At 44.4% G+C, this 24,609-nt stretch overlaps 1 protein-coding gene and 3 non-coding genes across 7 annotated transcripts in view; all 4 read right to left on the reverse strand.

The window, feature by feature from the left end:
- MORN4 (MORN repeat containing 4) overlaps positions 1-24,609 on the reverse strand; it is a 51,427-nt gene that overhangs the window by 8,420 nt on the left and 18,398 nt on the right. For 2 of the 4 annotated variants that reach the window (XM_056530874.1, XM_056530875.1), the window contains exon 2: positions 5,879-6,006. In XM_056530874.1, the coding sequence (XP_056386849.1) occupies positions 5,879-5,975 (97 nt within the window). In that variant the 5' untranslated portion in view covers positions 5,976-6,006. The remainder of the gene's footprint in view (positions 1-5,878; positions 6,007-24,609) is intronic. The other 2 variants (XM_056530878.1, XM_056530876.1) reach the window with 1 other exon arrangement.
- On the reverse strand, positions 7,505-7,595 carry TRNAY-GUA (transfer RNA tyrosine (anticodon GUA)). The gene is given in 2 exon segments: positions 7,505-7,540; positions 7,559-7,595. It is a non-coding gene; the product is annotated as a tRNA-Tyr (tRNA).
- On the reverse strand, positions 22,692-22,763 carry TRNAG-UCC (transfer RNA glycine (anticodon UCC)). Its single transcript has one exon. It is a non-coding gene; the product is annotated as a tRNA-Gly (tRNA).
- Positions 23,122-23,194, reverse strand: TRNAA-AGC (transfer RNA alanine (anticodon AGC)). The gene has a single exon. It is a non-coding gene; the product is annotated as a tRNA-Ala (tRNA).

Genomic DNA, 24,609 nt, shown 5'->3' on the forward strand with positions numbered 1-24,609 from the left:
ACGGTCAGGCCATCAAGATTTATGCGGATAGTACAGGATGACACACCTCCAGCTGTTGCAAAACTACAACTCCCAGCATGCCCGGACAGCCTTCGGCTGTCCGGGCATGCTGGGAGTTGTAGTTTTGCCCCAGGTTGGGAAACACTGATGTGATGTATCAGGCCGGGATCATGTTGAACATACTCGCCACCTTTTCAGAAGTGACATCATGGCGATACCTAATAGAGTAAGAACTAGTAGAATGCGTTGCATATCATGTCAATTCTTCCCTTCGCCCTACCTACTTACATAAACGTACATAAAGGGGTACTCCGGTGAAAAACAAATAAAAAAAATAAATAAATCAACTGGTGCCAGAAAGTTAAACAGATTTGTAAATTACAACTATTTAAAAATCTTAATCCTTCCAGTACTTATCAGCTGCTGTTAAGTTCCACAGGAAGTTCTTTTCTTTTTGGAATTTCCTTTCTGCCTGACCACAGCGCTCTCTGCTGACACCTCCGTCTGTATCAGGAACTGTCCAGAGTAGGAGCAAATCCCCATAGCAAACCTATCCTGCTCTGGACAGTTCCTGACATGGAAAGAGGTGTCAGCAGAGAGCACTGTGGTCAGAAAAGAACTCCAGAAAGAAATACAACTTCCTCTGTAGTATACAGCAGCTGATACAGTACTGGAAGGATTAAAGGGGTACTCCCCTAGAAAACATTTTTTTTTAATCAACTGGTGCCAGAAAGTGAAACAGATTTGAAAATTACTTCTATATAAAAATCTTAATCCTTCCAGTACTTATTAGCTGCTGTTAAGTTATTTTCTTTTTGGAATTTCCTTTCAGTCTGACCACAGTGTTCTCTGCTGACAACTCTGTCCATTTTAGGAACTGTCCGGAGCAGGAGAGGTTTGCTATGGGGATTTGCTCCTACTCTGGACAGTTCCTAAAATGGACAGAGGTGTCAGCAGAGAGCACTGTGGTCAGACAGAAAGGAAATTCAAATAGAAAAGAACTTCCTGTTGGGCATACAGCAGCTAATAAGTACTGGAAGGATTAAGATTTTTTTTATAGAAGTAATTTACAAATCTGTTTAACTTTCTGGCACCAGTTGATTTTAAAAAGTTTGTTTTCCGTCGGGGTACCCATTAAGACTGCAGCAGCTTCTGTCCAGGGCCAAATAAAGGGTGTCTGGGGTATAGAAACCTATCAGGGCCATTGAATTATTACAGGCAATTCTAGACTTAGGCTGGGTTCACATCACGTTTTTGCCGAACTGTTTTCAATCCGTTTTTCTAACGAAAACCGTATGGGAAAAAAAAACGGATGGAAAAGTATGGGAAAAAGTAAACCATATACTGTTTTTAAAAGTGCATACAGTTCTGTCCGTTTTTATCTTTTTTAAAACCATACGTTTTTGAAAATGTTGTCCATTTTTAATGGGAGGGGTCTTGGGTGGGGACTTTAGGATGCAAATGTGCATGTGCAAAGTAAAAAACGTATATGGTTTCCCATATGGAACTGTATACATGTGCGTTTCCCATTGATGTCCATGTAAAAAAACAAAACGTATGCGGTTGCAGTACGCTTTTTAAACCGGAGACAAAATTGTGGTCAACTACGGTTTTGAGTACGGGAGAAAACTGTATTGCAAGCAAACCGTACGCAATCGGGGTGCATATGGTTTTCAGTTATTTGTCTATGTATACGGTTTTCAATACGGTTCCATGCGATTTCAATAATGAAAACGTATACGGGAAATGTACTTGAAAAACATGGTGTGAACCCACCCTAACTCCAAAAACAGTCACCTATACCCTTCAGCTATAGACTCTAGCAATGTATCAGATGTAAATAGTAAAGCGGACCTGTGGTCAGCCTAAAAATAAATGACTTAGTCCTATCTATAGATATTTGGAGGGGGGAGAAGGTTATACAACAATAAAGAATAATGGGGGAGATTTATGAAAACCTGTCTAGAGGAAATGTTGCTGAGTTGCCCATAGCAACCAATCAGATTGCTTCTTTCTTTTTCCACAGGCCTTTTCAAAAATGAAAGAAGCGATCTGATTGGTTGCTATGGGCAACTCAGCAACTTTTCCTCTGGATAGGTTTTCATAAATGTCCCCAAATTACATTTGCATAGCATTTCTATTGTGGAGAAAATAATAAAATTGTATTATAATTTTTTTTTTTGTCCTATAATTGCATTTCATGAACAGTTTGCCATGCTTAGAATGATACTGAATCTTTTAATGGTCACGGTGATGGCATCTTATAAACTCTATTTATGCTATTCCAAACAGTGTGCCCAAAACTACAACTCCCAGCATGCCTTACATTATATGTCTTACTATTTTAGCCGAGCGCTCGTGTGAAGATTTATGCACATGCAGAAGATGGGCGGACACATGGCAGCATGGAGGAAGGAGGCAGGGAAGCTCAGAAAGACGGTGTGAGGCGTCCTATGCAGTTCTGCGTTCGCTCCTCCCCTCAGCTGTTCGGAGATTGACGAAGATACAGCGAGGGGAAGGCAGAACTGTGGCAGGACGCAACTGTCCACATCCCTCAACTCCCTCCTCGCACCTCCCTCAGCAGGAGGGACGTAGATCTGCACACAGCCCCGCTCCTGTCATGGGGGGACGTAGATCTGCACACAGCCCCGCTCCTGTCATGGGGGGGCATAGATCTGCACAGCCCCGCTCCTGTCATGGGGGGACGTAGATCTGCACACAGCCCCGCTCCTGTCATGGGGGGGCATAGATCTGCACAGCCCCGCTCCTGTCATGGGGGGACGTAGATCTGCACACAGCCCCGCTCCTGTCATGGGGGGACGTAGATCTGCACACAGCCCCGCTCCTGTCATGGGGGGGCATAGATCTGCACAGCCCCGCTCCTGTCATGGGGGGACATAGATCTGCACACAGCCCCGCTCCTGTCATGGGGGGCGTAGATCTGCACACAGCCCCGCTCCTGTCATGGGGGGCGTAGATCTGCACACAGCCCCGCTCCTGTAATGGGGGGACGTAGATCTGCACACAGCCCCGCTCCTGTCATGGGGGGGCATAGATCTGCACAGCCCCGCTCCTGTCATGGGGGGACGTAGATCTGCACACAGCCCCGCTCCTGTCATGGGGGGACGTAGATCTGCACACAGCCCCGCTCCTGTCATGGGGGGGCATAGATCTGCACACAGCCCCGCTCCTGTCATGGGGGGCGTAGATCTGCACACAGCCCCGCTCCTGTCATGGGGGGACGTAGATCTGCACACAGCCCCGCTCCTGTAATGGGGGGACGTAGATCTGCACATAGCCCCGCTCCTGTCATGGGGGGGGGGGCGCGTAGATCTGCACATAGCCCCGCTCCTGTCATGGGGGGGCGTAGATCTGCACACAGCCCCGCTCCTGTCATGGGGGGGGCGTAGATCTGCACATAGCCCCGCTCCTGTCATGGGTGACATAGATCTGCACACAGCCCCGCTCCTGTCATGGGTGACATAGATCTGCACACAGCCCCGCTCCTGTCATGGGGGGACGTAGATCTGCACACAGCCCCGCTCCTGTCATGGGGGGCGTAGATCTGCACACAGCCCCGCTCCTGTAATGGGGGGGCATAGATCTGCACAGCCCCGCTCCTGTAATGGGGGGGCATAGATCTGCACAGCCCCGCTCCTGTAATGGGGGGGCATAGATCTGCACAGCCCCGCTCCTGTAATGGGGGGGGCATAGATCTGCACAGCCCCGCTCCTGTAATGGGGGGGGGGGCATAGATCTGCACAGCCCCGCTCCTGTAATGGGGGGACGTAGATCTGCACAGCCCCGCTCCTGTAATGGGGGGACGTAGATCTGCACAGCCCCGCTCCTGTAATGGGGGGACGTAGATCTGCACAGCCCCGCTCCTGTAATGGGGGGACGTAGATCTGCTCAGCCCCGCTCCTGTAATGGGGGGACGTAGATCTGCACAGCCCCGCTCCTGTAATGGGGGGACGTAGATCTGCACAGCCCCGCTCCTGTAATGGGGGGACATAGATCTGCACACAGCCCCGCTCCTGTAATGGGGGGACGTAGATCTGCACACAGCCCCGCTCCTGTAATGGGGGGACGTAGATCTGCTCAGCCCCGCTCCTGTAATGGGGGGACGTAGATCTGCACAGCCCCGCTCCTGTAATGGGGGGACATAGATCTGCACACAGCCCCGCTCCTGTAATGGGGGGAAGTAGATCTGCACACAGCCCCGCTCCTGTAATGGGGGGGCATAGATCTGCACAGCCCCGCTCCTGTCATGGGGGGACGTAGATCTGCACAGCCCCGCTCCTTTCATGGGGGGACATAGATCTGCACACAGCCCCGCTCCTGTAATGGGGGGACATAGATCTGCACACAGCCCCGCTCCTTTCATGGGGGGACATAGATCTGCACACAGCCCCGCTCCTGTAATGGGGGGACATAGATCTGCACACAGCCCCGCTCCTTTCATGGGGGGACATAGATCTGCACACAGCCCCGCTCCTGTAATGGGGGGGGCATAGATCTGCACAGCCCCGCTCCTGTCATGGGGGGACGTAGATCTGCACAGCCCCGCTCCTTTCATGGGGGGACATAGATCTGCACACAGCCCCGCTCCTGTAATGGGGGGGCATAGATCTGCACAGCCCCGCTCCTGTCATGGGGATATAGATCTACTTCCCCCCATGACAGGACTACGTCCCTTCCCTCGCTGCATCTTTGTCAATCTCCAAATAGCTGAGGGGAGGAGCGAATGCAGAATTGCATAGGACGCAGTTCTGCACCTCACACCTTCTGCCTCTATTGCGCAAAGGACACGATTCTGGCTTTTTCACACTGCGTCGTGCTCCAGTAAATGGAGTTCCATCAGCCAGTCCGATGAAAGAACTGGAGTTGAGCAGAGGAAAAAAAAAATAGTATGTGTCCTATTTTTTTTTCTCCACTTAACTCTAATAAAATACCGGATCCCTGATGGACTCCATTCAAGTCAATGGGATCCGTTCGGGCCCAGTGGTTTTAATTTTGATCTGAGCCGCTCTGGGTCCATTTGGCGCAAAAAAAAAAAAAAAAAAAGAGACGAACAGACCCAGAGGCACAAAGACAGTGTGAACTGAGCCTTAGCTTACTGGCAACTTGGGCTATAACTCTGCAACCAGTTCACCAATTTATGTGTACAGTATTGAGTTCAGTGCAGATGAACTCTTTCCCTTTAAACAACTTCAAGTGACTGGTGGGGGTCCAGTTGTTAAGACCCCCCCCCCCCCCCCCCACTGATAGCTAGAACAAAAGGACAGAAGCCGCTCCCCTGCAGAAGAGAAGGAATACAGTTCTTCTGTCCCTTCACTCTAACTATGAGTGGGGGTCTCAGCAGCCGGACCCCCACAGATCACAGCTATCGACATGTCTCAAAGGGTGATTAAAGGTTAGGGGATAACTAGCTGATTGGAGGGGGCCTGACTGCTGGGACCCCCACTAATCATGAGAATGGATGTCAATCCCTACCCTCTAGATCAGTGTTTCCCAACCAGGGTGCCTCCAGCTGTTGCAAAACTACAACTCCAGGCATGCCCGGAAAGCCAAAGGCTGTCCAGGCATGCTGGGAGTTGTAGTTTTGCAACAGCTGGAGGCACCCTGGTTGGGAAACACTGATCTAGATGGAGTGGAAGTGTTCATACAGGGCTCCTGCTGCTTCCCATTCTCTATGGGACGCTGAACTTGGCAACATCTGGAAGCCCCATAGACAGTTTACTCACATGACGGACACCTGACTGATATTCTATTGATCCGTGGGGGTCCCAGCAGTCAGATCCAGACCAATCAGCTAGTTATAACCCCTTTAAACCTGTGAAGTCTCAGCCATTTCTGTGAATATTGTACAGAAAATTACCATCAGGTTGATGTCCGTCCCGGTCCTTACCTTCTCTCCATTCTCCATGATATTCCTCCCCGGTGGAATACGTAAAGGAGCCTTTAGTCAGTGTCATAACGCCACGCGGTCACACGGAAGGATGAAAGCTGCGACAAAAAGAGCAAAAAACAAGAAGTCGTTAAATACATGTCAGCCCTTTCGGATGGGTCATCGATATTTCATTGTGGGGGGGGTCCGAGTCCTGGCACTTCTGTCAGCTGAGTTAAAGGGGTACTCCGGTGGAAAACGTTTTTTTTTTTTTTTAAATCAACTGGTGCCAGAAAGTTAAACAGATTTGTAAACGACTTCTATTAAAAAATGTTTACCCTTCCAGTACTTTTTAGCAGCTGTATGCTACAGAGGAAATTCTTTTCTTTTTGAATTTCTTTTTTGTCATGTCCACACTGCTCTCTGCTGACACCTCTGTCCGTGTCAGGAACTGTACAGAGCAGCCTAGGTTTGCTATGGGGATTTTCTCCTGCTCTGGACAGTTCCTGATACGGGCATCAGGTGTCAGCAGAGAGCACTGTGGACAAGACAAAAAAAAGAAATTAAAAAAGAAAAGAATTTCCTAAAAAGTACTGGAAGGGTAAAGATTTTTTAATAGAAGTCATTTACAAATCTGTTTACATTTCTGGCACCAGTTGATTTAAAAATAAATAAATAAATAAAAGTTTTCCACCGGGGTACCCTTTTAATGGAACTGAGCTGCAGTACCAGGCACAGCCACAAGACAGCCCTTTAATGGCACGGTGTAAACAATAAAGGGGGCACAGTGCTTCCTGGTGGGTCGCAGACCCTTTTATCTAGCTGACTGGCTAAGTAAGACCCCCCACGGATCAAGTTGTATAGTAACAGGGATACATTATGTCTTACCTCAGCTGCTGCAGAACTTCTATTGTAAAGATAAACAGTTACGCTTCTTCAAAATAGGGGTCGGCAGCAGCTGATCAGTGCCACCCACAATGCACCACAACAATGCCCCCCAACCTGTGGCTCTACTTGTTGAGAAACTACAACTCCCATCATGCCCTGACAGCCTTCGGCTGTCAGGGCATGATGGGAGTTGTAGTTTCACAACAGGTGCAGAACCACAAATTGGGGAACACTGCCTATATAGTAATACCCCTGTACATACAACGTCACCCAATACTTCCTAAAATGACTAGCTGGAGAATTTGCCAACAAAATGCCCAAAATTCTGAATTTTACCCCAAAAGTCTTTACCGGAGATGGGACGACATAAGGTTAACACAATAATGGGGGCAACTATTTTATAAGCCCCAGGTGGCCCAACCTATGCAAACAGAGTCTAACAATATGATTGGAATAGGGAAATGCTATTTAAACAACTCCCCAATACAGTAGGATAAACTTAGTACTGTATTCCTATATGGGAGTGTTAGTTATGTTTATGCAGTAAAACAGCACCACCTAGTGGACCATATGGGAAAAACAAATGTTAAAATGCCAAAGGAATTACAATATCTGAATACAATTAAAGATCGAAATTTAGAAAGACGTTCTATTATTTACACAACATAAAAACTATACAAAAGCATCACGTGATCGTCCAAATAATTTTAAGTAGGAAAATAAAAACTTTCCTTCGAGCCGGAATCGAACCAGCGACCTAAGGATGACGGCATTGATAATCCACTACAGTCCTCCGCTCTACCAGCTGAGCTATCGAAGGAACCTGGCAGTGAGTGGGTCTACTGGGTATGTGACCGTACAAACAGATATGGCAGTCATATCATGTGATCACAACCTGTGCAGAAGAAGAGAGGTGCGGTTTCCCATAGCAACCAATCAGATTGTTTCTTTCACTTTTGAAGAGGCCTGTGAAAAATGAAAGAATAAATCTGATTGGTTGCTATGGGCAACTGCAATGCTCTTCTTTTGCACAGGTTTTGATAAATCTCCCCCCATGTGACCATACAATCAGATATATCAGTCACATCATGTGACCATAAAGATAAATCAGTCATGTGACCATACAATCTCCCGTAGAAGGCTGCATTCACATCTCGTTTTTGCAATATGGTTCCTGCATCAGTTTAAAAAAAAAAAAAAAAAAAAAAAAAAACGTATGTCTCAAAACCGGACCGAAACGTATACAACCGTGTACAACCGTATAGACCTCTCTACGGTTTTAAACCGTATACGGTTTGAAAACGGATGTCCGGTATACGGTTTTATGTTTGTCCCTAATTAAATAAAGTTCTTCTTGTTCTATTTGTGGGAAGATCTTTCGGCGTTCACTGCGCATGTGCAACCTGCAAAACCGTATTGTGCAAACCGGATGGAACCGTACGCACATACGGTTCAGTACGGTTCCCATAGACCACCATTTTTAAAAAAAACTATACGGGTTGTATCCGGTTTTTCACCTGGACATAAAACCGTAGTAGACTACGGTTTTGGAGACAGGGAAAAAACGGATAAAACCGTAAATGATGCAAAATGTTGCCATACGTTTTTTTATGAAATGTCTATACATATTGTTTGCAATACGGTTCCATACGTTTTTTTCACTGAAACCGGATACAGGAACCGTATTGCAAAAATGAGATGTGACTGCAGCCTTAGTGGACACCACCCAATAGTGGACGGTTTTAAATTCCCCGGCATTGTCCCATAAGACAATGTATTTGCACCCTCCGAATAGGGGATATTCCCAATAGTGGACACGGACACTCCCAATAGTGGACACGGACACTTCCAATAGGGGACACAGACACACCCAATAGTGGACACGGACACACCCAATAGTGGACACGGACACACCCAATAGTGGACACGGACACACCCAATAGTGGACACGGACACACCCAATAGAGGACACGGAGACTCCCAATAGAGGACACGGAGACTCCCAATAGTGGACACGGAGACTCCCAATAGTGGACACGGAGACTCCCAATAGTGGACAGGGAGACTCCCAATAGTGGACACGGACACTCCCAATAGGGGACACGGACACTCCCAATAGGGGACACGGACACTCCCAATAGGGGACACGGACACTCCCAATAGGGGACACGGACACTCCCAATAGGGGACACGGACACTCCCAATAGGGGACACGGACACTCCCAATAGGGGACACGGACACTCACAATAGAGGACACGGACACTCACAATAGAGGACACGGACACTCACAATAGAGGACACGGACACTCACAATAGAGGACACGGACACTCACAATAGAGGACACGGACACACCCAATAGGGGACACGGAAACACCCAATAGTGGACACGGACACAGCCAATAGGGAACACGGACACACCCAATAGTGGACACGGGCACTCCCAATAGGGGACACGGACACACCCAATAGGGGACACGGACACACCCAATAGGGGACACGGACACACCCAATAGGGGACACGGACACACCCAATAGGGGACACGGACACACCCAATAGGGGACACGGACACACCCAATAGGGGACACGGACACACCCAATAGGGGACACGGACACACCCAATAGGGGACACGGTCACACCCAATAGGGGACACGGTCACACCCAATAGGGGACACGGTTACACCCAATAGGGGACAAGGACACTCCCAATAGGGGACACGGTCACACCCAATAGGGGACACGGTTACACCCAATAGGGGACAAGGACACTCCCAATAGGGGACACGGACACTCCCAATAGGGGACACGGACACTCCCAATAGGGGACACGGACACACCCAATAGGGGACACGGACACACCCAATAGGGGACACGGACACACCCAATAGGGGACACGGACACACCCAATAGGGGACACGGACACACCCAATAGGGGACAAAAATCTTCCATTAGGGATCAAAACACCCCCAATAGGGGACACCCAGGCTTATGTGCCGGCCCTACCTTGTACACAGACAATACCCCAGGAAGGGGCCCAGGCCCACACTGCACTGGGTATAAAAGGGAATTAAATGATATAGGGGGGGGGGGGTATTATACGACACTGGGAGATTCTCCTGTAATATCGCTTTCTATCATGTGTTATAGGTAATTACACTCTGTATTGAGTACAGGACAATATTCCTTCATTTAGGAAGAATTTGGGGCCTTTTTTCCCAATAAGAGACATCTCTCAATATCAGACACTTTTTTTTTATTCCTTGTGAGTGTCCACTACTGGGAGATTCTACTGTACCAGTTATATCATTTGACCATACAATCAAATATACTATTCATATATCATGTGACCCTACAGATATACCAGTCATATCATGTGACCCTACAGATATACCAGTCATATATCATGTGACCTTACAGATATACCAGTCATATATCATGTGACCCTACAGATATACCAGCCATATATCATGTGACCAGTCATATCATGTGATCCTACAGATATACCAGTCATATCATGTGACCCTACAGATATACCACTCATATCATGTGACCCTACAGATATACCAGTCATATCATGTGACCCTACAGATATACCAGTCATATATCATGTGACCCTACAGATATACCACTCATATCATGTGACCCTACAGATATACCAGTCATATATCATGTGACCTTACAGATATACCAGTCATATATCATGTGACCCTACAGATATACCAGCCATATATCATGTGACCAGTCATATCATGTGATCCTATAGATATACCAGTCATATCATGTGACCCTACAGATATACCACTCATATCATGTGACCCTACAGATATACCAGTCATATCATGTGACCCTACAGATATACCAGTCATATATCATGTGACCCTACAGATATACCACTCATATCATGTGACCGTACAGATATACCAGTCATATATCATGTGACCCTACAGATATACCAGTCATATCATGTGACCCTACAGATATACCACTCATATCATGTGACCCTACAGATATACCAGTCATATATCATGTGACTGTACAGATATACCAGTTATATATCATGTGACCCTACAGATATACCAGTCATATATCATGTGACCCTACAGATATACCAGTCATATATCATGTGACCCTACAGATATACCAGTCATATATCATGTGACCCTACAGATATACCAGTCATATATCATGTGACCCTACAGATATACCAGTCATATATCATGTGACCCTACAGATATACCAGTTATATATCATGTGACCCTACAGATATACCAGTCATATATCATGTGACCCTACAGATAGTGACCCAATAGTGGACACGGACACACCCAATAGGGGACACGGACACACCCAATAGGGGACACGGACACACCCAATAGGGGACACGGACACTCCCAATAGGGGACACGGACACTCCCAATAGGGGACACGGACACTCCCAATAGGGGACACGGACACACCCAATAGGGGACACGGACACTCCCAATAGGGGACACGGACACACCCAATAGGGGACAAAAATCTTCCATTAGGGATCAAAACACCCCCAATAGGGGACACCCAGGCTTATGTGCCGGCCCTACCTTGTACACAGACAATACCCCAGGAAGGGGCCCAGGCCCACACTGCACTGGGTATAAAAGGGAATTAAATGATATAGGGGGGGGGGGGTATTATACGACACTGGGAGATTCTCCTGTAATATCGCTTTCTATCATGTGTTATAGGTAATTACACTCTGTATTGAGTACAGGACAATATTCCTTCATTTAGGAAGAATTTGGGGCCTTTTTTCCCAATAAGAGACATCTCTCAATATCAGACACTTTTTTTTTATTCCTTGTGAGTGTCCACTACTGGGAGATTCTACTGTACCAGTTATATCATTTGACCATACAATCAAATATACTATTCATATATCATGTGACCCTACAGATATACCAGTCATATCATGTGACCCTACAGATATACCAGTCATATATCATGTGACCTTACAGATATACCAGTCATATATCATGTGACCCTACAGATATACCAGCCATATATCATGTGACCAGTCATATCATGTGATCCTACAGATATACCAGTCATATCATGTGACCCTACAGATATACCACTCATATCATGTGACCCTACAGATATACCAGTCATATCATGTGACCCTACAGATATACCAGTCATATATCATGTGACCCTACAGATATACCACTCATATCATGTGACCCTACAGATATACCAGTCATATATCATGTGACCTTACAGATATACCAGTCATATATCATGTGACCCTACAGATATACCAGCCATATATCATGTGACCAGTCATATCATGTGATCCTATAGATATACCAGTCATATCATGTGACCCTACAGATATACCACTCATATCATGTGACCCTACAGATATACCAGTCATATCATGTGACCCTACAGATATACCAGTCATATATCATGTGACCCTACAGATATACCACTCATATCATGTGACCGTACAGATATACCAGTCATATATCATGTGACCCTACAGATATACCAGTCATATCATGTGACCCTACAGATATACCACTCATATCATGTGACCCTACAGATATACCAGTCATATATCATGTGACTGTACAGATATACCAGTTATATATCATGTGACCCTACAGATATACCAGTCATATATCATGTGACCCTACAGATATACCAGTCATATATCATGTGACCCTACAGATATACCAGTCATATATCATGTGACCCTACAGATATACCAGTCATATATCATGTTACCCTACAGATATACCAGTCATATATCATGTTACCCTACAGATATACCAGTCATATATCATGTGACCCTACAGATATACCAGTCATATATCATGTGACCCTACAGATATACCAGTCATATATCATGTGACCCTACAGATATACCAGTCATATATCATGTGACCCTACAGATATACCAGTTATATATCATGTGACCCTACAGATATACCAGTCATATATCATGTGACCCTACAGATAGTGACCCAATAGTGGACACGGACACACCCAATAGGGGACACGGACACACCCAATAGGGGACACGGACACACCCAATAGGGGACACGGACACTCCCAATAGGGGACACGGACACTCCCAATAGGGGACACGGACACTCCCAATAGGGGACACGGACACACCCAATAGGGGACACGGACACTCCCAATAGGGGACACGGACACACCCAATAGGGGACAAAAATCTTCCATTAGGGATCAAAACACCCCCAATAGGGGACACCCAGGCTTATGTGCCGGCCCTACCTTGTACACAGACAATACCCCAGGAAGGGGCCAGGCCCACACTGCACTGGGTATAAAAGGGAATTAAATGATATAGGGGGGGGGGGGGGGGGGGGTATTATACAACACTGGGAGATTCTCCTGTAATATCGCTTTCTATCATGTGTTATAGGTAATTACACTCTGTATTGAGTACAGGACAATATTCCTTCATTTAGGAAGAATTTGGGGCCTTTTTTCCCAATAAGAGACATCTCTCAATATCAGACACTTTTTTTTTATTCCTTGTGAGTGTCCACTACTGGGAGATTCTACTGTACCAGTTATATCATTTGACCATACAATCAAATATACTATTCATATATCATGTGACCCTACAGATATACCAGTCATATCATGTGACCCTACAGATATACCAGTCATATATCATGTGACCTTACAGATATACCAGTCATATATCATGTGACCCTACAGATATACCAGCCATATATCATGTGACCAGTCATATCATGTGATCCTACAGATATACCAGTCATATCATGTGACCCTACAGATATACCACTCATATCATGTGACCCTACAGATATACCAGTCATATCATGTGACCCTACAGATATACCAGTCATATATCATGTGACCCTACAGATATACCACTCATATCATGTGACCCTACAGATATACCAGTCATATATCATGTGACCTTACAGATATACCAGTCATATATCATGTGACCCTACAGATATACCAGCCATATATCATGTGACCAGTCATATCATGTGATCCTATAGATATACCAGTCATATCATGTGACCCTACAGATATACCACTCATATCATGTGACCCTACAGATATACCAGTCATATCATGTGACCCTACAGATATACCAGTCATATATCATGTGACCCTACAGATATACCACTCATATCATGTGACCGTACAGATATACCAGTCATATATCATGTGACCCTACAGATATACCAGTCATATCATGTGACCCTACAGATATACCACTCATATCATGTGACCCTACAGATATACCAGTCATATATCATGTGACTGTACAGATATACCAGTTATATATCATGTGACCCTACAGATATACCAGTCATATATCATGTGACCCTACAGATATACCAGTCATATATCATGTGACCCTACAGATATACCAGTCATATATCATGTGACCCTACAGATATACCAGTCATATATCATGTTACCCTACAGATATACCAGTCATATATCATGTTACCCTACAGATATACCAGTCATATATCATGTGACCCTACAGATATACCAGTCATATATCATGTGACCCTACAGATATACCAGTCATATATCATGTGACCCTACAGATATACCAGTCATATATCATGTGACCCTACAGATATACCAGTTATATATCATGTGACCCTACAGATATACCAGTCATATATCATGTGACCCTACAGATAGTGACCCAATAGTGGACACGGACACACCCAATAGGGGACACGGACACACCCAATAGGGGACACGGACACACCCAATAGGGGACACGGACACTCCCAATAGGGGACACGGACACTCCCAATAGGGGACACGGACACTCCCAATAGGGGACACGGACACTCCCAATAGGGGACACGGACACACCCAATAGGGGACACGGACACTCCCAATAGGGGACACGGACACACCCAATAGGGGACAAAAATCTTCCATTAGGGATCAAAACACCCCCAATAGGGGACACCCAGGCTTATGTGCCGGCCCTACCTTGTACACAGACAATACCCCAGGAAGGGGCCAGGCCCACACTGCACTGGGTATAAAAGGGAATTAAATGATATAGGGGGGGGGGGGGGGGGTATTATACAACACTGGGAGATTCTCCTGTAATATCGCTTTCTATCATGTGTTATAGGTAATTACACTCTGTATTGAGTACAGGACAATATTCCTTCATTTAGGAAGAATTTTGAGCCTTTTTTCCCAATAAGAGACATCTCTCAATATCAGACACTTTTTTTTTATTCCTTGTGAGTGTCCACTACTGGGAGATTCTACTGTACCAGTTATATCATTTGACCATACAATCAAATATACTATTCATATATCATGTGACCCTACAGATATACCAGTCATATATCATGTGACCCTACAGATATACCAGTCATATATCATGTGACCCTACAGATATACCAGTCATATATCATGTGATCCTACAGATATACCAGCCATATATCATGTGACCCTACAGATATACCAGTCATATATCATGTGACCTTACAGATATACCAGTCATATATCATGTGACCTTACAGATATACCAGTCATATATCATGTGATCCTAAAGATATACCACTCATATCATGTGACCCTACAGATATACCAGTCATATCATGTGACCCTACAGATATACCAGTCATATATCATGTGACCCTACAGATATACCACTCATATATCATGTGACCGTACAGATATACCAGTCATATATCATATGACCAGTCATATCATGTGACCCTACAGATATACCACTCATATCATGTGACCCTACAGATATACCAGTCATATATCATGTGACCCTACAGATATACCAGTCATATATCATGTGACCCTACAGATATACCAGTCATATATCATGTTACCCTACAGATATACCAGTCATATCATGTGACTGTACAGATATACCAGTCATATATCATGTGACCCTACAGATATACCAGTCATATATCATGTGACCCTACAGATATACCAGTCATATATCATGTGACCTACAGATATACCAGTTATATATCATGTGACCCTACAGATATACCAGTCATATATCATGTGACCCTACAGATATACCAGTCATATATCATGTGACCCTACAGATAGTGACCCAATAGGGGACACGGACACACCCAATAGGGGACACGGACACTCCCAATAGGGGACACGGACACACCCAATAGGGGACACGGACACACCCAATAGGGGACACGGACACACCGAATAGGGGACACGGACACACCGAATAGGGGACACGGACACACCCAATAGGGGACACGGACACTCCCAATAGGGGACACGGACACTCCCAATAGGGGACACGGACACTCCCAATAGGGGACACGGACACTCCCAATAGGGGACACGGACACACCCAATAGGGGACACGGACACACCCAATAGGGGACATGGACACACCCAATAGGGGACACGGACACTTCCAATAGGGGACACGGACACACCCAATAGGGGACACGGACACACCCAATAGGGGAAACGGACACAGCCAATAGGGGACACGGACACAGCCAATAGGGGACACGGACACAGCCAATAGGGGACACTGACACACCCAATAGGGGACACGGACACACCCAATAGGGGACACGGACACACCCAATAGGGGACACGGACACACCCAATAGGGGACATGGACACACCCATTAGGGGACACGGACACACCCAATAGGGGACAAAAATCTTCCATTAGGGATCAAAACACCCCCAATAGGGGACACCCAGGCTTATGTGCCGGCCCTACCTTGTACACAGACAATACCCCAGGAAGGGGCCCAGGTCCACACTGCACTGGGTATAAAAGGGAATTAAATGATATGGGGGGGGGGGGGGTATTATACGACACTGGGAGATTCTCCTGTAATATCGCTTTCTATCATGTGTTATAGGTAATTACACTCTGTATTGAGTACAGGACAATATTCCTTCATTTAGGAAGAATTTTGAGCCTTTTTTCCCAATAAGAGACATCTCTCAATATCAGACACTTTTTTTTTATTCCTTGTGAGTGTCCACTACTGGGAGATTCTACTGTACCAGTTATATCATTTGACCATACAATCAAATATACTATTCATATATCATGTGACCCTACAGATATACCAGTCATATCATGTGACCCTACAGATATACCAGTCATATATCATGTGACCTTACAGACATACCAGTCATATATCATGTGACCCTACAGATATACCAGCCATATATCATGTGACCAGTCATATCATGTGATCCTACAGATATACCAGTCATATCATGTGACCCTACAGATATACCAGTCATATCATGTGACCCTACAGATATACCAGTCATATATCATGTGACCCTACAGATATACCAGTCATATCATGTGACCCTACAGATATACCAGTCATATCATGTGACCCTACAGATATACCAGTCATATCATGTGACTGTACAGATATACCAGTCATATATCATGTGACCCTACAGATATACCAGTCATATATCATGTGACCCTACAGATATACCAGTCATATATCATGTGACCCTACAGATATACCAGTCATATATCATGTGACCCTACAGATATACCAGTCATATATCATGTGACCCTACAGATATACCAGTCATATATCATGTGACCCTACAGAAATACCAGTCATATATCATGTGACCCTATAGATATACCAGTCATATATCATGTGACCCTACAGATATACCAGTCATATATCATGTGACCCTACAGATATACCAGTCATATATCATGTGACCCTACAGATAGTGACCCAATAGTGGACACGGACACACCCAATAGGGGACACGGACACACCCAATAGGGGACACGGACACTCCCAATAGGGGACACGGACACTCCCAATAGGGGACACGGACACACCCAATAGGGGACACGGACACACCCAATAGGGGACACGGACACACCCAATAGGGGACACGGACACTCCCAATAGGGGACACGGACACTCCCAATAGGGGACACGGACACTCCCAATAGGGGGACACGGACACTCCCAATAGGGGACACGGACACTCCCAATAGGGGACACGGACACACCCAATAGGGGACACGGACACACCCAATAGGGGACACGGACACTCCCAATAGGGGACACGGACACTCCCAATAGGGGACACGGACACTCCCAATAGGGGACACGGACACAGCCAATAGGGGACACGGACACACCCAATAGGGGACACGGACACACCCAATAGGGGACACAGACACACCCAATAGGGGACACGGACACACCCAATAGGGGACATGGACACTCCCAATAGGGGACACGGACACACCCATTAGGGGACACGGACACACCCAATAGGGGACAAAAATCTTCCATTAGGGATCAAAACACCCCCAATAGGGGACACCCAGGCTTATGTGCCGGCCCTACCTTGTACACAGACAATACCCCAGGAAGGGGCCCAGGTCCACACTGCACTGGGTATAAAAGGGAATTAAATGATATGGGGGGGGGGGGGGGTATTATACGACACTGGGAGATTCTCCTGTAATATCGCTTTCTATCATGTGTTATAGGTAATTACACTCTGTATTGAGTACAGGACAATATTCCTTCATTTAGGAAAAATTTGGGCCTTTTTTCCCAATAAGAGACATCTCTCAATATCAGACACTTTTTTTTTATTCCTTGTGAGTGTCCACTACTGGGAGATTCTACTGTACCAGTTATATCATTTGACCATACAATCAAATATACTATTCATATATCATGTGACCCTACAGATATACCAGTCATATCATGTGACCCTACAGATATACCAGTCATATATCATGTGACCCTACAGATATACCAGTCATATATCATGTGACCCTACAGATATACCAGCCATATATCATGTGACCAGTCATATCATGTGATCCTACAGATATACCAGTCATATCATGTGACCCTACAGATATACCACTCATATCATGTGACCCTACAGATATACCAGTCATATCATGTGACCCTACAGATATACCAGTCATATATCATGTGACCCTACAGATATACCACTCATATATCATGTGACCCTACAGATATACCAGTCATATATCATGTGACCCTACAGATATACCAGTCATATATCATGTGACCCTACAGATATACCAGTCATATATCATGTGACCCTACAGATATACCAGTCATATATCATGTGACCCTACAGATATACCAGTCATATATCATGTGACCCTACAGATATACCAGTCATATATCATGTGACCCTACAGATATACCAGTCATATATCATGTGACCCTACAGATATACCAGTCATATATCATGTGACCCTACAGATATACCACTCATATCATGTGACCCTACAGATATACCAGTCATATCATGTGACTGTACAGATATACCAGTCATATATCATGTGACCCTACAGATATACCAGTCATATCATGTGACTGTACAGATATACCAGTCATATATCATGTTACCCTACAGATATACCAGTCATATCATGTGACTGTACAGATATACCAGTCATATATCATGTGATCCTACAGATATACCAGTCATATATCATGTTACCCTACAGATATACCAGTCATATCATGTGACTGTACAGATATACCAGTCATATATCATGTGATCCTACAGATATACCACTCATATAATGTGACCCTACAGATATACCAGTCATATATCATGTGACCATATAATCAGATACAGTCATTCTAATACGTACTGACACTCATTAACCTCTTAAGAACACAGCCCGCTAAATATTTCCGTTTTCGTTTTTTCTCCTCCCCACCTTCTTAGAGCCATAACTCTTTTATATTTCCATTCATAGACCCATGTGAGGACTTGTATTTTTTTTCCGACCAATTGTGCTTTGTAATGACACCTTTCAATTTAACATAAAATGTACGGTGCAACCAAAAAACATGATTATTTTGTGGGAAAATTGAAAGAAAACAGCAATTTAGCAAATTTTTGAGGGTTTTGTTTTCACGCAGTGCACTTTACGGTAAAACTGACAGGTTCTCTTTATTCTGTTGGTGAATCCGATTAAAATGATTCCCATGTTATATGCTTTTTATTACTATACTACTTAAAAATAAATACATTTTGTATGTTTAAAATCCCTCTATTCTGACCCACATACCCTTCTCATTTTTCGGTATACGGGGATGTATGAGGGATAATTTTTTGTGCAGTGATCTGTAGTTTTTATTAGTTCCACCATCTTGCATATATTACTATATGACTTTTTGGATCACTTTCTATTGGATTTTTCAGGATTGTGATGTGACCCAAAAGCAGCAATTTTGGATGGTTTTTATATTTTTTTTACGTTTACGCTGTTTACTGTACGGCATCAATGACTTTATATTTTAATAGTTCAGACATTTTACGCACTCAGCGATACCAAATATATATATATTTATTATTTAATTTTTTTCAAATTTTTTTGTAAAATGGGAACAGGGGAGTGGTTTAACTTTTAAGTAAAGGAGGGGCTTATTCCCATTTTAAAAAAGAAAAGAAAAAAAAGAAAATGTTTTTTCCCCTAATCTATACATTTTTTATGTCCCCATAGGAGACTATTTATAGCAATCAGTTTCCCATTTTTCAAATAATATAATGTAAACATAAATAAACATACCGTATATACTAGAGTATAAGCCGACCCGAATTTTAGCCGAGGCCCCTAATTTCATCCCAAAATAAACAGGAAAAGTTATTGACTCGACTATAAGCCTAGGGTGGGAAATACATAATCCTCCCCCATGTCATCATCCAGACCCCCGTCATCACCCCCCCTTCATCATCACCGCCTTTCAATCCCTTCATCAGTGGTCTTCAACCTGTGGACCTCCAGATGTTGCAAAACTACAACTCCCAGCATGCCCGGACAGCCATCGGCTGTCCGGGCATGCTGGGAGTTGTAGTTTTGAAACCTCTGGAGGTCCGCAGGTTGAAGACCACTGCGGCCTTAGTCATCATCCAGACCCCCTTTTGTTTTGTACTCACCTCCCCTCGGTGGGAAGGAAGGGTGAGCTGGTCCGGGCCATCTATGCTGCAGGGACCGTTCGGTGGGGATGGTTAGTCGTTGTGGGCTGTCCATTTTCACCGGGGGGCCCTCTTCTCCGCGCTTCGTGACGTTGCCTTGACGATGACGCACAGGGACGTTCATGCGCAACGTCCCTGTGCGTTGTCGTCAAGGCAACGTCACTAGTCCGGGGCCGGCCCGGAGCGGAGAAGAGGGCCCTCCCACCGGATGGTCCCTGCAGCATAGATGGCCCGGACCAGCTCACCCTAACGTCCCGCCAAGGGGAGGCGAATACAAAACAAAAAGGGGGGAGGGGGGGGGGGGCTGGATGATGACAAAGGCTGCAGTGGTCTTCAACCTGCGGACCTCGAGAGGTTTCAAAACTACAACTCCCAGCATGCCTGGACAGACGATTGCTGTCCGGGCATGCTGGGAGTTGTAGTTTTGCAACATCTGGAGGTCCGCAGGTTGAAGACCACTGATGAAGGGATTGACAGGCGGAGAGTTCACTCGAGTATAAGCCGAGGGGGGCGTTTTCAGCACGAAAAATCGTGCTGAAAAACTCGGCTTATACTCGAGTATATACGGTAAGTGATGTCAGTCCTATTGAAATATAACTTTAGTGTAACTGCACGGTCAATGGCTTAGATATAAAGAAAAAAAAAAAGTTGCTGATAACAAAAAAAACTATAAAAACAACAAAAGGTACGGATAAAAACTACAGATTATAGCACAAAAAATTAGCCCTCACATATTCCATATAATAAATAAAAGTGTTATGGGGTCAGAACAGGGCAATTTAAAGCATAATAATTTTTTACAAAAAGTTAAAAATTTTTATAAAGTAGTAAAAATAAACAAAAAAAAAATACACTATATAAATTGGGTATCGTTATAGTCGTATAGACCTAAAGTATAAAGATAACATGTCCATTTAAAGGAGTACTCTGGTGCAGACTACTCCTGCTCCGTCCCGCAAAAAAAATGAAAATAAACCATCACTCACCTTCCTGGGTTCCCGCGGAGCGCCACTACAGCTGATCGGTCCATCTTCTTCATACTTCCGTGTGAACGAAGCGTCACATGGCGCTCAGCCTATTACGGGCCGAGGCAGAACATCGCGGCGGCCGGCGATCGGCTGAGCGCCATGTGACGCTTCGTTCACACGGAAGTATGAAGAAGATGGACCGATCAGCTGTAGTGACGCTCCGCGGGAACCCAGGAAGGTGAGTGATGGTTCATTTTCATTTTTTTTGCAGCCCGGGCAGTACGGAGCAGGAATAGTCTGCACCAGAGTACTCCTTTAACCCTAAAATATACCTTTAAAATACATTTATTTTTCAATTATTGAGACCCAGTATCTACTTAACTTTGAGCACCGTCACTTTCTATTTGCCTAAAATATACTGTGTAGAAACAAAAACAAAAAAAATGTGCAAAAGTGCATTTTCGTTAATTTTTTTATTTATTTTTTTACTTCGTATTATAATTTTTTTTCTTTGCTCCGCCATTACAAAGTACAATTGGCCACACATAGAACAAGCCTTCATATGGGTAGGAAATTCATAGGTAGAAAATTGAAAGAGTTTTTAGCTCTTTGAAGGCGAGGACGAAAAAAAGCGAAGACGCAAAAATGGAAAATGTCTGTGTCCTCAAGGGGTTAAAGTATAAGGCGCTGACATCTTGGCTACTGCACTGCATACAGCAGCTACACATCACCCAGCCCATTCATCCTCAATGTGCACTATTAGAACGAGTGATCTGCTAATTATATTTAGTAATTATATGAACGTAGAGGACAATAGTCAGTTAATTATGCAAACATAACAAGTTACTACAATAATACAATAAAATAATCCAAATTAAAAAACAAAAAAAGTTTTGATGCGTTGGCCGGGAATCGAACCCGGGTCAACTGCTTGGAAGGCAGCTATGCTCACCACTATACCACCAACGCTTCACATCTCCACTTGCAGCAATATTCCTTCTAGTGCAGTGTTACCCAACCAGAGTACCTCCAGCTGATACAAGACTACTACTACCACCAGCATGGCCAGGCATGCTGGGAGTTGTAGTATAAACCACTGCAGTGTGTTCTATTGCTAATCAATACATTGTTACACTTTCCCACTGCTTAATACTTCCCCCCCCCCCTATTGTATTCTTATAATTTATACATTTATTGTATAGGTTTATAAATATGTCCGACTTCTATCCACTAAATTGAGAACTAGTGATTTAAGGATAATTTAAAAAAATTAATATATAAATATCAGTAAAAAATAAATAATGATCAAAAAGAAAAAAAAAAACATTGGAGAATGCGGGCATCGATCCCGCTACCTCTCGCATGCTAAGCGAGCGCTCTACCATTTGAGCTAATTCCCCTGCTTGGAAAACCTTGCAGGATACTACCATCCACTGAGACACAATCAGGGGACACATAGACAGTGCAGCATTTGTTTTCCTGTATGTCTTAACTCTTTCCTTGCCAAATGTATATTCCCTACATGTGAATGCTCTCCAAACTGGACCTCCAGCTGTTGCAAAAACTACAACTCCCAGCATGCACAGGGCATGCTGGGAGTTGTAGTTTTTGCAACAGCTGGAGGTCCAGTTTGGAGACCACTGAAATATAAATAAATAATCTGTTTATACTCTAGAAATATTTTAATAAATGATTTACTTATTTATTTCTTTATTGATATCTTTTTCCATTTGACTACTTCAACTCAAAAGAAACATTAACCCCTTAAGGAAATTTTTTTTAAATTTTTTTTTTTAGGGCTTGTATTTTTGCGCCACCGATTTGCGCCACTTTTGCGCCGCCTATACTTAAATTTTTTTTTTTTAATTATAACTTTTTGTACACATAATTGTCCTCTTCTGACTCCAAGAAAACTCTTCTATTTTCCCATAGAAGGGGATATAGGAAGCTCATTTTTTGGCGCCGTGATCTGTAGTTTTTATCTGTATCCTTTTTGTTGTGATGGGATTTTTTGATCGCTTTTTAATTCATTCCCCCCCCCCCCCCCGATATATGAAATGACCAAAAATACGCAATTCTGGAATTTGGTATTTTTTTTTACCTGTACGCCATTGACCGTGCAGATTATTTGATGCTATATTTTAATAGTTGGGACATTTGCGCAAGCGACAATTCCACATGTTTATTTTTTTTAAACAATTTTATTTAAAAAAAAAAAAGTGGGAAAAAGGGGGCGATTCAAACTTTTATTAGGGAAGGGGCTTATTCACATTTATGAAGTTTATTTTATTTTTATTCTATTACGTTGTTTTTAAGTCCCTATAGGAGACTATTACATGTAATCCTTTGATTGCATCCACTGATCAATGCTGGGCTATAGCACAGCATTGATCAGTGCTCCATTGCTGTAGGCTGCCATGGCTGACTGGCACATTGGAGTGCCGATCGAACAGCGGGGAGCCAGGTAAGAGACCTCCCCATGTCCTCTCAGCTGTAGCGGGACCCCACAATTTCGGTGCGGTGGTCCTGAACAGCCCATTGAATTAGCCAGGATGAGGTTTTGCCCATTTTGGACACCACAATCAACATTGATCGCACCGTCTAAAAGGTTAAAGCTGGACATTAGCCTTATCGGCCATGCCCGATAGTAGCCATGGCTACTGTGACCCACCAGGTATGAAGCGCACTTTATACAGCAGGAGCTGGCAATGGACTTAAAGGGGTACTCCGCCCCTAGACATCTTATTCCCTATCCAAAGGATAGGGGATAAGATGTCAGATCACCGGGGTCCCGCTGCTGGGGACCCCGGGGATC

Source organism: Hyla sarda, chromosome 7 (genome assembly GCF_029499605.1).
Source record: "Hyla sarda isolate aHylSar1 chromosome 7, aHylSar1.hap1, whole genome shotgun sequence".
NCBI classification, from domain to species: Eukaryota; Metazoa; Chordata; class Amphibia; order Anura; family Hylidae; genus Hyla; species Hyla sarda.